Genomic DNA, 14,001 nt, shown 5'->3' on the forward strand with positions numbered 1-14,001 from the left:
GGTAAGCAAGCTTCTAGGATCCACCTATTTCTGACTCCCAAGGTTGGGATTATGTGTGCCTAGGGTTGGAGCTGGAGGACGCTTGTTCATTCCCAGCTTCCCAAGACCCCAAATAATTACACAAAACTGTATTGATTAAGACACTGTTCAATAGCTTAAGAATATTGATAGCTACCTCTTACAACCTAAACTAACCCATTTCTATTAATCTGTGAATTGCTACATGGCTGTGGCTTACTGGGTAAAGTTCAAGCACATTTGCCTCTGGCAGAGACTACAAGGCTTCTCCCTCAGTTTGCCTACTCTCTCTCCTCCTCTATCTGCTCGGAACTCTCAGCTTGCCCTATTCTGCTTAACCACTGGCCAAAACAGATTTATTCATTAACCAATAAAAGCAACAAATATACAGAAAGACTTCCCACACCACAGGGTCATGATTCGCTATTTATATGGGTACTGGGGATTTGAACTCAGGTCCTCTTTTATGCATAGCAAACTCTCTTCCCCACAGGCTCATTGCCCCAGCTGGAGGAAATGCATTCTAAGAGAGGGCAGAACATATATGTTTTTTACCTATTGGTATCCTCCTGTAACCAGACAAAGTCAAGATGGTGATAGTCATTATTGTATTATGAGCACCCAGTATAGTGCAGGACCTGAAACATGGTCAATTCTCAAAAATAATTACTGAGTGCATTTTTGAAAAACTGTCCTATTAAAAAACTAAACCTATTCTAGACACAGCTCTGTGCTGATGATTTAGCTTTGTCTCATTTCCTTTTCTATTTTAAGATTCAATTTAGGCCTGTAATATTCACAGTTCTGTGGTTTTTATTCTGTTTTCAATTTCTGTGCTGAGAAAGAAGGCACGAGCCTGAGACTTATGTGGAAGCTTATACAGTTGGTTGAAGTGTCTCTTGGAGAAATGTTTCTTCTTGTGGGTGAAAAAGAAAATGACTTTACTTCCTGTAGAGCCAAATGTGGTGAGTTTGAGGTATTGGAATTCAGTAACTTATTTTTAGTCTATTTTTTTTAACACTATTTCTGGGTAAATAGTTGACCCAAAATACTTATTTACTGTTTCACTGATTTGGTCAGAATGGCAGAGTGAAAGTTGTGTGTATCAGCAAAACTAATTGGTTTAACACTTCTCATCAGAGCCTTATGCTAAATTCAAGCATCTTCATTGAGCCATTTGTGTATATGGGGAAAGTAAATTATCACACAAACCTTCTGCTCTGTTTATGTGATAACCAATTTGTATTTAGTGTTCATATAGGGTTTAAATCAGCAAACACTTGGTAATTTCTTTTCTTGAGAGTATCGTGACTGTGACATGTTTTACAGTAATAATACACATGCTAGGAAGCTTTGCTAAGGCAAGAGTTACAGTGCAATTAGCTATAAATTCAATATTAGTCCATCACCAATATTTAGTCGATAATGTGTCCTTAATCAGAAATTCTCATAAAACTAGATTACCCATGGATCAGTCGATGAGTATGTTGTGGCCAGTGACTCTGTACTGTGAACAGAAGTTTTCCTGTGTTCTACAGCCGCTCTCAAATAATCACTCATAGGCTTAATATTATTTATAAATGTTTGGCCGATATCTCAGGTTTATAAGCTAACTCTTATATATAAGATATAAACTTATCTTTATCTTATATAAACTTTATCTTATATAAAGATAAGAGTTAGCTTATGAAATATAAGTGGTTTCTTGCCTCACTTCCATGTCTTCTTCTCCCAGCAGCTTGCTGGCGTCTCCTCTGACTCCCCCTCCTTCTTCCTATTACCCTTAGTTTGGTCAGTCTTCCTTCCTTCCTGCCTGGTTTCTGGCCAATCAGACTTTTATTATACCAATTCGAGTGGCAAATCTTTACAGTGTACATGTGTACAGTGAAGATGATTCCATAGATCTGTACTTCTAGGAGTTACAGCAGAGTAGTTGCTAATTCAGTGATCAGGGTGACTTTATGGAGCACCATTGTCCCAAACAATGAGAACTAACTTTGCTTCTTTCCTTCCAGGCACGAATCATCTGCTGCAGAAAGTGGTTTCAGTTGCAGTTCTGAACGTCTGTCACAATCCCCCCTCCACAGGATCTCACTGGATTCATGATCTACCATTTGAGATTCTCAGAGTCCAACCAAGGGACATGTCCAGACAGTGGGACCCGTGGGAACCAGTCGCCACTGCTAGGTGCTACTGTCACCTCTCCCTTTCATTTCTTTTTGCTGTCTGACTTTCTCTGGCGGCTCGGGTCCCAATACTGCCACGGGGGTCCCAGCAGTCACTGGTTTTCAGATTCCACTTCTCCAAACAAAGACAGACGGAATTTTCTTAGGTCTGTCATCTGGAGAAAGCTTTGTTTGGATGCTCCTTTGCTAGAGATTTGTCTGTAATGTTCCCTTTCTCTTTGCTGTTATGAATATAACCCCATGAATGGCAACTAGGGCCTAGAGCTGCTTTAGCTGATATAGTAGCCACTACCTGCACCATGCAACTACTAACATCTAACTGCAATGTCATAAAAAAGGAAGTGAAAACTTTGTCAGCCACACTAGTCACATTTTAAAACGTCCTTAGCAGATAATCACAGCTAGCGACCGTGGTCTTATACAGTGTACATACCGAGTCGTCTTATCATCATTAGTAGATCTGTTTACCATGCTATTATAGGAGAAGTGCTTCTCGGGGACAGAGTGGAGTGGGGCCTAGAGGAGTCTTTATAGGCAAAAGTCACACATCCTGTCATCTCTATATTCATTGGTCAAATTGACTGGGTCCCCTTGAAATGATTTCTTTTCTTCTAATTGTTCTGTGCTCCCCACCCCCGTTCTTCAGCCTGGTCTTACTTTGACCAATTCTAAAGTTAACCTCTCATTCCTGGACTCCTACGTTTTAGACCGTACAACCCACCTAATATCCTCCTTTATATCAAAGATTACTTACCTTAGTATCTCACAGTGTACATCTTATCTATCCTGTGGCAGTTCTTCCCTGTCCTCAACTCGGCACATGGTGCTTCTATACGCTCAGGCAATGATCTTCAAACAATCCATGATCTTCCTTGGCCTCACTCAAATCCATTACCAACTCTGCTTCAATTAATTAGTCCAAGGATGTCTTTAGTCACTTCTCTTTTTATTTCTAACACATCCTTCCTTTCACATTTCCCTGATACCTATTAATTTTTCTGCTTATGTTCTAGCATTATTTTCTCAAGGAATCATTTCCTGTCCTCTGATCACTTATTTAATAATCTGTTTAATCTGTTGTCCCTGCTCTTGATCAATAAAGCAAAGGACACATGTTTTGTGTACCTGTTGTGTCTAGCACAGGGCTAGGCATTTAACAAGCCCTCACTGAGTATTTACTGTGATCTTGGAGCACAAAGTCATGCTTTCATGAACTCATTGGCTGTCACTGTCCTTTAAGTACCATTGCATTCTTCCAGTGGCCTCTATAAAAATGGCAGAATGTCTTGCCTCCTCTCCTAAATGATGTGCTTTCACAATTGGCATATCATTTGCTTCCTGGTTCTTGTAGGAGAATGCTCTTGGTGTCTAAATCACATGACTCCATCCAGGGCATCTCAAAGCCTCTTCTGCCTTTTCCAGCTTGTCACCAGAAACTTCTGGATTTTCTTGATAGTATTCCGGGTCCTCGTAATTATTAGGAACAGAATTCCCTGTAGATTTGAGGAGCATGGACACAAACATTTCTTCCTGGCTTAGAAGTCTCTCTCCTAGAGCTCCCAGACACTGCACCTTACATTTCTATCTGATTCTTCCCATAGACTGTTATTTCCCAAAAAAGCAAGGACACTGAACTGTTTTGCTGGGACCAACACATTTTATGTATCCAAGTTTTAAACGAAGAAACATAATTCCAGACACTGACAATCATTCTAATGTCTGACTGGCTCTCAATGACAATTAGAAGCCCTGGATACTTAGAAGTTAACTACTTTTTCCCAAGTGTGGAAGAACAAATCTTTATTTTCAGCTTAATATTGGAACATAAAAAACCCAGGATTGCTAAACTATTCCTGTATAATAAAAGAAATGCTATATGTATCAGCATAACCTATCTTAATATAATAATAAAAATAGCACGTATTGGCACAAACACAGACACTTTGATCAATGGAGTTGAATTAAATACACAGACATAAATCCACACAACTGTGGACACCATATTTTTGATAAAGCCAGAAATATAATTTGAAAAAAACTTAGCTTCTTCAACAAATGTTGCTGGTCAAGCTGGATGGCTACATGTAGAGGAATGCAAATATACTCATCCTTATCACCCAGAACAAAACTCAGTTTTAAATGAATCCATCACCCCAATATAAAACCAGAGGCAATTGCCGCGCCAGTGAAGCTTGGATGGCGAGACTGGCGTGGGTGCTGGGATTGAGACACAGAGGCTTCTTTTCAGGTGGAAGAACAGCACTTTTCCCCCAGCTAAAGCCTTTTATACCTCTACTGTTTCTGTGGAAAACCACTGGCCAGAAGGAACACAAACATTGTTGTCAATTACAGGCCACAAGAAAGCTCTGCTGTCAGTCATGGGGAGTGAGGGCAGCTAGATCACAACAACTCCCCCCGTTTTATTTTATAAAATAAGCGGTCCCTGTCTTGTTACTTGAGGTGGAATACCTTGCCTGTCATAGGGAATAGCCCTCTAATATTCCCTGTTTTGGGTGGCATCCTACCCCCAAACTATTGCCCATCTGTGGCTACCCAGACACATAGCCCTACACCAAGTATCCCCAGGACTGACAGTGCCAACAAGCCAGACCAATGCGGCAACCATCTAGCATGTACTAACTGGGTATTAAAATTAACAAAAGCAGTATTCCAAACCCCTCTCATATGATGGTTGAGTTCCATAACAGTAGCAGAAGCATGCAATACAGTGCCAGGAGTAACGTACATAACATGATAAAAGCTAGAACATGTTAGCCATTAAAAAGTCCAAAGATAGTCCACTTGCTCCTGAATCAGAGTTACTTGTTGATTCAAGGTCAATATGCCCAATTGAATATGTCCATTAAGATCATTTTGAATGTCCAAAGCATTGCTGACTCTTTTTCAGCCGGCTGGTTGACAGTCTCAGCCATCTGCACAGTCTAGGAAAGAGCAATTCTGGCAGCAATGTTTGCAGTGGCAGAGATAGCAATAACAGCAGCTAGAGCTGCGGTGATTCCAAGGTTTCTCTTCTAGCAATCTTCTATGGTGCAGCACTTGTTGCCATACTCCTGACACTGCCGTGGTGCCCCTCCCCCAGGCTGGGCACCGACTGGGCCAGGGCAACATGCCTTTCGCCACAGCCACCTATCAAAGCTCTGTTCCAGCTGCCTTCTGGCCCCAGACATACTGTCTCTGGGTCCAAAATGCTGCATGGAGTGGAGCAGAACTCAGGGAAACAGGTTTTCTGCTCCAGAACTATTGAAGGGGCCCCATTTAATCTTTTAGGGAATTTGGGCATCATCAACCTGTCTGGCTACTTCCTGCTGAGCAGGAGTGCTGTAGTTTTGGGGGTATTTCATCAACATTTAAGGGGGTCTTGGTGAATCAAACCACATAAATTTGCAATGAATCTATAGGTTCTCATCCTCTGTGGAGACAAAAGCAGAACCTCTTTTCCAAAGCATCAAATCTTTAGGCCCATATTTTAAAGTCAAAATACTTTTCTTAGCAGTTCCTAGAATCAAATGTCTTTCTTCAGTCCAGAACACAAACGACAACACAATCAACATACTAACAAACATCTGTACATATTCTATCTTTCTGAGGCCTTCAATTCACCCTCCTGCCTCCTCTTTATTACTTCCTTACTGGCCAGTCTTCTGGAGGGTGCCCCTCAGAGTGTCTCTAGGGATGAAAAAACAAACTCCTTTTAATCTGACCTGACTTGTTCCAAGTCTGGAACATTTAAACCTCCTCCCGTAATAAATCAGGTGATGACTTGACCTATTGTTTGTACAAAATCTTCACCTGTCTTCCTAGTTGCTTCCACGCCTTGTTGCTTTAAGAGTTTCAGTTACTTTTTGAGATCTTCAATTCACCCTCCCACCTCTTTATACTTGCTAATCTTTTGAAGGATGTCCCTCAGAGTATCTCTGGGGATGAAAAAAAAACACATTACCTTTCCCAATACGTTCCTCGATTTAGCCAGCAGATGGAGTGACCCCGTTCACGTATCCCCATTTTCCAGATCTTGGTGGAACCTCCACTTGCCGTGTCAGTGCAGCCTGGATGCCGAGACTGGTGGCGGGAGTGGGATTGAGACGTGGAGGCTTCTTTTCAGGTGGAAGAACAGCAAACCTCCCCCTCCCCCCCGCCCAGCTAAAGCCTTTTATACCTCTACTGCTTCTGTGGAAAACCACTGGCCAGAAAGAACACAAACATCCTTGTCAACTACAGACCACAAGGAAGTTCCGCTGTCAGTTAGGGGGAAGTGAGGGCAGCTGGATCACAACAAACAATGAAACTACTAGAAATCAAAGTAGAGAACAGACTTGAACTCATTGGCACAGGAAACGACATTCTGAACAAATATCATTAGTAAAGGCATTGAAAATAATACTTAATAAATGGCATTTCTTGAAACTAAAAGGTTTTTGCATAGCAAAAGACACCATAATTTGGACAAAATTGAAGAATGGGAAAAGATTTAGACCACTAACTACATATACAGTAGTGACCTGATTTGTGAAATGTATAAAGAACTCAAATAACTGGGTATCAGGAAAACAAATAATTCAATAAAGATGGGGTACAGATATAAACAGATAATCTTAAAAGTGAAAGCTTAGATGACTGAAAAGCACTTAAATAGATGTTCAATATCGTTAGCCACCAGGGAAATGTATATTCAAATTACTTTGAGAGATTTTATCTTACAACTGTTGGAATGGCAATACCGGTTTAAAAATAATAATAATAACCCTTGCTGGTGAGGATGTGGAAAAAAGGGAACACATACCTGCTGATGGTCAGAGCCATTAAGTTTTGGTTCCTCAGGATTCTGGTAATTGATCTAGCTCAAGATCCTGCTATACTGCTTTTGGGTTTGTACTCAAAGAACTGTTCACCCTACTTCAGAAATACTTGTTCAACCATGTTTATTGATGCTCTATTCATAATAACCAAAAACTTGCCACAACCTAGAAGTCCATCAACAGATGAATAGATAAAGCAAATGTGGTGCTTTACATATTGGAGAATTACTCAGCAACTGATTAAAAATAAACTCATGAAACTCACAGGTAAATGAATAGAACTAGAAATAATATCCTGAGGGAGGTAACCAAGACCCAGAAAGACAAACATACCATGTGTTCAATTATATGTGGATGCTAGCTGTTAAGTCATTGATAATAAGTTAAAATCTTTATCACCACAAAGGTTAGATATAAAGTAAGGGGCTGGCAGGAATGATGGATCTTCTTAGGAAGGGAAGTAGAATAGATAGCTAGGGATAAATTGCATTGTGGGAGGGGGAGCATCTGGAATGGGAGAATCAAACAGTGATGGGGAGGAAAGAGAGTGATGGGGATGGGGCAGCTAAAATTAAGGACCATTTAGAGGAGTTGTAATGAAAACCTACTATACTAGAATCTTTCTAAACCATACATTTACGATGGTATTCTAAAGAAAATCTCTAAGTAGTGGGGGAGACAGTGCCAAAACCAAACATCTCTCTTTAACAAATGAAGATTCTTGTATAAGTAATGGGTTACATTTAATTAAGCTGTTAGAGAAAGAGTTCCCATGGGAAACCCCAAACTATCTAAATGACTACTAATGCTGTTTGTTGCTCTTAGTAAACTTATTGTAAGGTCCTACTGCTGAAGAAAACACTTACACATGGAATGTAGAGAAGTCAAGTGTCTTTACCAAGACGTCTGGACCTTTCACCCATATCACCTAGTGTTCATGGTATCAGAAGGTACTGCGCATGTCATCAAAGGAGAAAAATAAGCATACATCCAGCTACAAACATTGATGATTTGAATCTACAATGGTGATTTGAATGCAAGATGTGTTAGTGCAATAGTGGCACAACTCTTGAGGGAATAATCAGTCAATATCTGATTGGATTTATGGTCTGTGCCATGAGATGGAACCCACACCCTCTACTACTTGGATGGCCAATAATCTGAGACAAGCTAGCCCAGAGACCTAGGGTAAATCCAGATACTACTGTCTGCTAAAGGGACTCATCAATAAAATGGCTTTTAGCAATGGTCTGCTTTCCTCAAGATCAGTGTCTTGCTCACCCAGCATCGTAGAAGCTTCCTCTAGCAGCAGGTGCGGACAAACACAGAGACCCACAGCTAGACAATGTGCCTGTCACACCTAGCTCTAAATGGGATGTCCCCATCAAATATTTCCTTTCTCAGCACAGGGAACTCTGCAGAAAAGGAGGAGGTCAGAGTTCTAGAGATAGAGGGGATGTAGACCCCAAGGAAACAAGGCCTTCTAAACATGACTGATACACAGAGTGTGAGGCAGCATGCACAGGGCCCGTACCACATAAAGTTCCCGTGTTGAGAAGAAAAATGGACACAGGTCCTCATCCCATCCCTAACCCAGAGGTTATCACTAGTTGATAACCACTAGCAAATGAAAAATTAGTTTCCCCGAAGGGAGTCTTACAGGGGAAATGAACTACTCTTAAGGGTAGGCCATGCCCGGCAGTAGACAGTCAATACAAGATAAACTCAAAGGTATCTCTGAAGATTCTTTGTCTCATAATGTTGAGTCAAGGCTTTCTTTTTTATAAATGGTGTAGATTCTTTGTGTATGCATTATTGCATCCAGTTTTGTGTTTCTATGGAATGCCTATGTGGGTAGGTTTGTGTGTCTCTGTGTCCACATGTGTTTCTTGTGTTTTTTCTTTGGCTCTTTTCCTTCTTTTTATTTGTTTTTTTTCTAGTCTGATTTGTTTATTTTGTTTTATCTTACTATCTTTTACTTAATTTTATTATTTTCCCTTAGATGTCTGTTTGTTCTCTATGGAGAGACAGAAAAAGTGTGGAGCTGGAGGGTGGTGAGGGACAGGGAGCAGTGGAGGAAGGGAAACTGTAACTAGAACATATTGTAGGAAAAAAATCAATCTTCAATAGAAGGATAAAAAGAAAATTTAACCTCAACAGCAATAATCAAACTTCTCGTCGCTTACCCAATAATGTCTATTTTATTTGACACATCTCAGAGTTCTTTTGTGTTTGTAGATATCAGTGTTCAAGTTGATCTTTAAAAACAATGGCATTTGAGTTAATGTTGATAAAACCAATGCTCTATAAATATTCTACTTCTCAGAACATATGATAGGGCCACCAATAAACAAAAATGTATTTTCTAGGAATTCAGGAATGAATACTGATCTGTGAATTTTAAGTTTGTGCTGAACCAGAAGAGCCTGTGAGAATATGAGCCATTTGGATGTCTGTGGAGTCAGCAGTAGAGTAACACTGTACACATGTACACGTTAGGAGATGAAGTGAAATTCTTAATGCACTTACATTAAATGCTTTGCATAGTTTTCATGATGCTTTCTTTATATAAATCCCTAAGCTATCTGAATTTACTATCACACACAATATTGTTTATTCTTTTCTCCATTCCAACCCCTTGGTTAACACATCGGTTCATATTTCTGCTGATAACATTGATTTTTTTTTCATATAACACACACATTTCTGTACTTATTTATTCTCTATGTATCTACAGCCATCAAGCTAGAAACAAGGGTTCCCTTAGCTCTTTGCAGCTTCTGTTCTATCTCTGGCAGGATGCCATGAAGATCAATCTGGAAGCAAGTGTTCTTGACTGTAAGAGACCCCTCTTTGTGGTCATAGTTTATGCTTCTTCACAGGGAGAGACCTCAACTGGTTCCCCGACTGGGCAGCAGTGACCCACTAGCTGGTCCAGCCAGAGACAAATGGAAGGGCAGGGAAAAGGAAGGTGAGGATGTGATCGTCTTAATTTAAGCCCCCAGGGAAGAAAAAGGATGGGAACTCTCTTAGGTGGGCAATATTAGAGGAGAATTCATGGAAAGGCTGACTGGGGAAAGAAACACAGAAGAAGCAAAGATCACTAGCAAAGAGAGAGGAAGGAACAACTACTGCCTCAACGGGGAGGCAGGGAGCATGGGGGCCTGTGGGTAGGACCCAGTCCTCTTAGCAACTGCCCATCTTGCCATTCCTGTTAGAAGCGTTTGTGAAAGTACCTTGGTTGTACACCTTTTAAAGTTTCAATCCAGTTCTAAATAACTGAGTCATTTTTGTTCAAAAGCAGTATTTATTTTTTAAGAAGATAAGAAACATAATACTTTTGAATAGAGAACGCTGTGAGGAGGGGAGGGAGCGGGAACTGGGATTGATATGTAAAATGAAAAAAACCAGTTTGTTTTCATTTTTAAAAAATAAAATAAAGAAGAAAAGAAAACACTGTGAGAGGAAAAGCTGCATGTTACTGATATGACAAAAAAAAACAACCCCAAACCAAACCAACCCAAAAACCATCAAATACCCCACATATGAGTGTTCTGCCCTCTAAGAACACATTGAGTGAACGGCATTATTCCAGTTGAGTGAGTTATGCAGACTGTATATTTATTAGTTTATTTTGAAGTGCAATTTGTACAATGGTATGTTTTTTATTCTTAGTCCTTTGACGGCCATGAAGCAAATTTATTTGCTACATGTTAGACATAAAATAGAAAACAGAAAACCAAGAGAGGGTGTTTAGTAAGACATTCAAGAAAGGCCTCGGTGTATATGTCTGCTTATGCTGCAGCTAGTAAATAAAGGACAGTAAGGCTGTACCTGGTTATCACGGGCTGGAAGGTTTATTGAGAATTGTGTAGAACACTCTAATGCTTTATGTTCACATGTATGGCGTGAGCTGTGCCCTATACAGTGAGTGAGGTAAACTACAGTTTAGTTTTGGTACAGGAAGTCACTGCTTCGCAGGAAACCTGAAAGTGGCCAAGGAGGAAAAGTGGCCTGGGGCGCTTCTCATTGTTCTGTCATGCTGGACAGCCGAACAACACAGTATTTAATCCTAATGCTCACTGAGTAGAAACTGATCATAGATAACTGCACAGAACCTTCAGAAGACGTGACAATAAGCACAGGTCTGCTGGGCACAGCTGGTAGCTTGGATTGGAGGGCATAGAACTTAGCTATGTAAGTGTGTTTGAGCTGATCATCTGACACAGGACTAAAGCAGCCTGGGCACAGATCATACACCAGACAGGTCTGTGCTCAGGGCACAGCCTGGGCACAGATCACACACCAGACAGGTCTGTGCTCAGGGCGGCACTGGCTCACAGAAGAAACCACCTCTCTTTTCTACGCTCAAGGCAGGAAGAAGAATGTCGTTCCCAGAGAGCGGTCCAGGTGAGCCTGACTTCAGTATTCCCTCCTAAGTTTCTTGCTTTGGAGAGAGAGATGAATGACTTCCCATTTATGGACTCAGTCACGCTGGTGTAGACACAAGGGAGCTACTGAGGGAAACCGACTCTCATTCCTAATAACCAACGCAGAAAGCTTTCCAGGGGGAAAGCAGGGCAAGCGTGAGCCTCCACAGCCTCTAGCAGGTTCTACAGAACAGAGTCTGAAGACTGCAAAGGACAGGAAACCTCACATCTAATTTCCACTGATTCAGAATATGTATTCAGAATCTTAACTATAGAATTAGGAATTCATATAAATAAAAGTTATTTTGTTAACACATAAAAGCTTTTAGGCTGTAAATATTTTATGATGGCCTGTCTGATATAACATGATAAGCCCATGCATATGTATTGGAAACAGAAACAAAAGCAAAACAGAGAAAGACTGGCACAGTTTGGAGAATGTAGATCAATTTTTAAATGTAGACTGTATCTAATAGTCTGTTCAATTCCCAGTTATGTCAATATTTGCTTATTTCCGACTTTCTATCACCCACATCTTCCTGTGAATGCCATGTTGAAAGGCTTAGGCATAATGGCATGCTATTCCTGAAAATACTTGCTTTTTGCAGATTTTAGAAAGAAGAGAATCAAAAATTCTGCTGAAACCTATTGATTGCCTCATGAAGGACTATCACAACACTTCCTGAGCAATTCACTGTGAAGTGTGCTCAATGAATGAGCTTGCCTTGACAAAATACATAAAAGAGGACTTGATTTGATCCTTAACAACCATGTATTATTTGGTGTTTTTCCAGGGAAAGAAAGATAATTACTGTCCGCATTTGTACGTGTGCAGGGCATCTCATGCAGAAAATATTTAAATATTTGCTTTGCCCCTGGAAACTTTATTTTTGCCATGGAATTAAGATATACATAAGAATCTCACATCTTTTATTTAATGGACATAAGCCTTCTTTAAGACGCAAGAACTGATATGTTTTGTGAAATGTTTCAAAAATTTATAGTCTTATTTTTTTAAAGAGATGTTTTACATGTTTGACACATTTCTTAATACAGCAAAATTATTGAGTTATAATCTAATCATTTGTCTCTGGAGGACCTCAGTAAATATACTGAATAAAATGCTTCATCTATTTACACACATAAAGATAGACATGTATCTCAGGATACATACATATCTTCACAATCTACTAATGAATCAATTCCTGTATTTATGGATATAGAAGTTAATGGTATCTGCTCCTTGCCATGTCACCAACAAAGCGAGGTTTCCACCTGTGTTCACTGCACTGCAACTGAGAAGCAATTTTGATTGCTTAGGGTGGGACGAGTCCCTTACCATGTCTGGACCTAAAAGGCTTTTTATGCTTCATGTACAGATGTGCACGGTGTCTTATCGTGGTGGTCTTGAGCTGCAGACACAGTCACACCGCTCATGGTGATCCAACTGGATATCTATGAGAGCCATGTTCTTAGCTTTGCCCCTTCTCTTGAAATGGCCAGGCTCAAACTTTAATACCTAGAATCAGAAGCATATTTCCTATTAGAAAACCCATGGGGTTTAATTCAACCAGACGCCACCCGCCCATCCCCCTTCTGATAACTAGTATGGGTGGTGGTTTGAAGGAAAATAGGGAGTGGCACTATTAAGAGGTGTGTATTGTTGGAGTAGGTGTGGCCTTATTGAGGGAAGTGTGTCACTGTGAAGACAGGCTTTGACGTCTTATATGGGCAAGCTATGCCCAGTGTAGCACACGTTTCACTTCCTGTTGCCTGCAGACCAAGATGTAGAACTCTTAGCTCCTTCTCCAGCACTGTGTCTGCCTGCATGTCACCATGTCATTCCATGGTGCCAATGAACTAAACCTCTGAAACGTCAAGCCAACCCCAAATTAAATATTTTCCACAACAATGAGGACACTAAGAGAGGCTTACATAGATTTAATCTACATGGGAAGTAGAAAAAGACAAGATCTCTTGAGTAAATTGCGAGCATGGGGACCTTTGGGGAAGGCTGAAGGGAGGAGGGGAGAGGCAGGAAGGGGAGCAGAGAAAAGTGTGAAGTTCAATAAAAAATCAATAAAAGAGTTGCTGTGGTCATGGTGTCTCTTCAAAGCTATAGAAATCCTAACTAAGACAGTACATAAGCCTTTGAGAAGTCCAGTGAATGAGATAAATTTGATATAGCAATAAACACATTAGATATTTCTACAAATAGCCATTGATCCCATAATCCCTCCCAGAATAATGTCCCTGCCTTTCTGTCAGTAAGAAGATGTCTTCAGGTATCTTAGTGGACAGTACTGATAGCCTCCTAAAGACCTAAGCTGAGCTAACTACTGTAGAAATGTAGAAATATATCATTGCTCTTCTTAGCAAAGCATGTGTTGTAAACAAATATAATACTAAATATATTAACACCAAGGACAAGATGATAAGGTTTGAGCAGAAAGCCAATATGAATAAATGCTAGATTAAAGCAAATCCCTCCTCGGCTCCTCCAGAGGGCTATTAGTGGCAACAAAATTACTTATTTGTGACTATATAATG

General features: G+C 40.3%; 1 protein-coding gene and 1 long non-coding RNA gene across 3 annotated transcripts in view; both read right to left on the reverse strand.

Annotated features, from left to right (window-relative positions):
* LOC146894766 (uncharacterized) overlaps positions 1 to 6,338 on the reverse strand; it is a 63,551-nt gene extending 57,213 nt beyond the window's left edge. Inside the window, exon 1 of the long non-coding RNA XR_015001961.2 lies at positions 6,166 to 6,338. This is a non-coding gene — a long non-coding RNA (uncharacterized LOC146894766). The remainder of the gene's footprint in view (positions 1 to 6,165) is intronic.
* A 3,970-nt stretch (positions 6,339 to 10,308) lies between these two features.
* Pdgfd (platelet derived growth factor D) overlaps positions 10,309 to 14,001 on the reverse strand; it is a 216,450-nt gene continuing 212,757 nt past the window's right edge. For both annotated transcript variants that reach the window (XM_048429250.3, XM_048429249.3), the window contains exon 8: positions 10,309 to 12,970. In XM_048429250.3, the coding sequence (XP_048285207.1) occupies positions 12,845 to 12,970 (126 nt within the window). In that variant the 3' untranslated portion in view covers positions 10,309 to 12,844. The remainder of the gene's footprint in view (positions 12,971 to 14,001) is intronic.

The sequence above is a fragment of the Myodes glareolus genome, chromosome 4, assembly GCF_982192425.1.
Source record: "Myodes glareolus chromosome 4, mMyoGla1.1, whole genome shotgun sequence".
Classification (NCBI taxonomy): Eukaryota; Metazoa; Chordata; class Mammalia; order Rodentia; family Cricetidae; genus Myodes; species Myodes glareolus.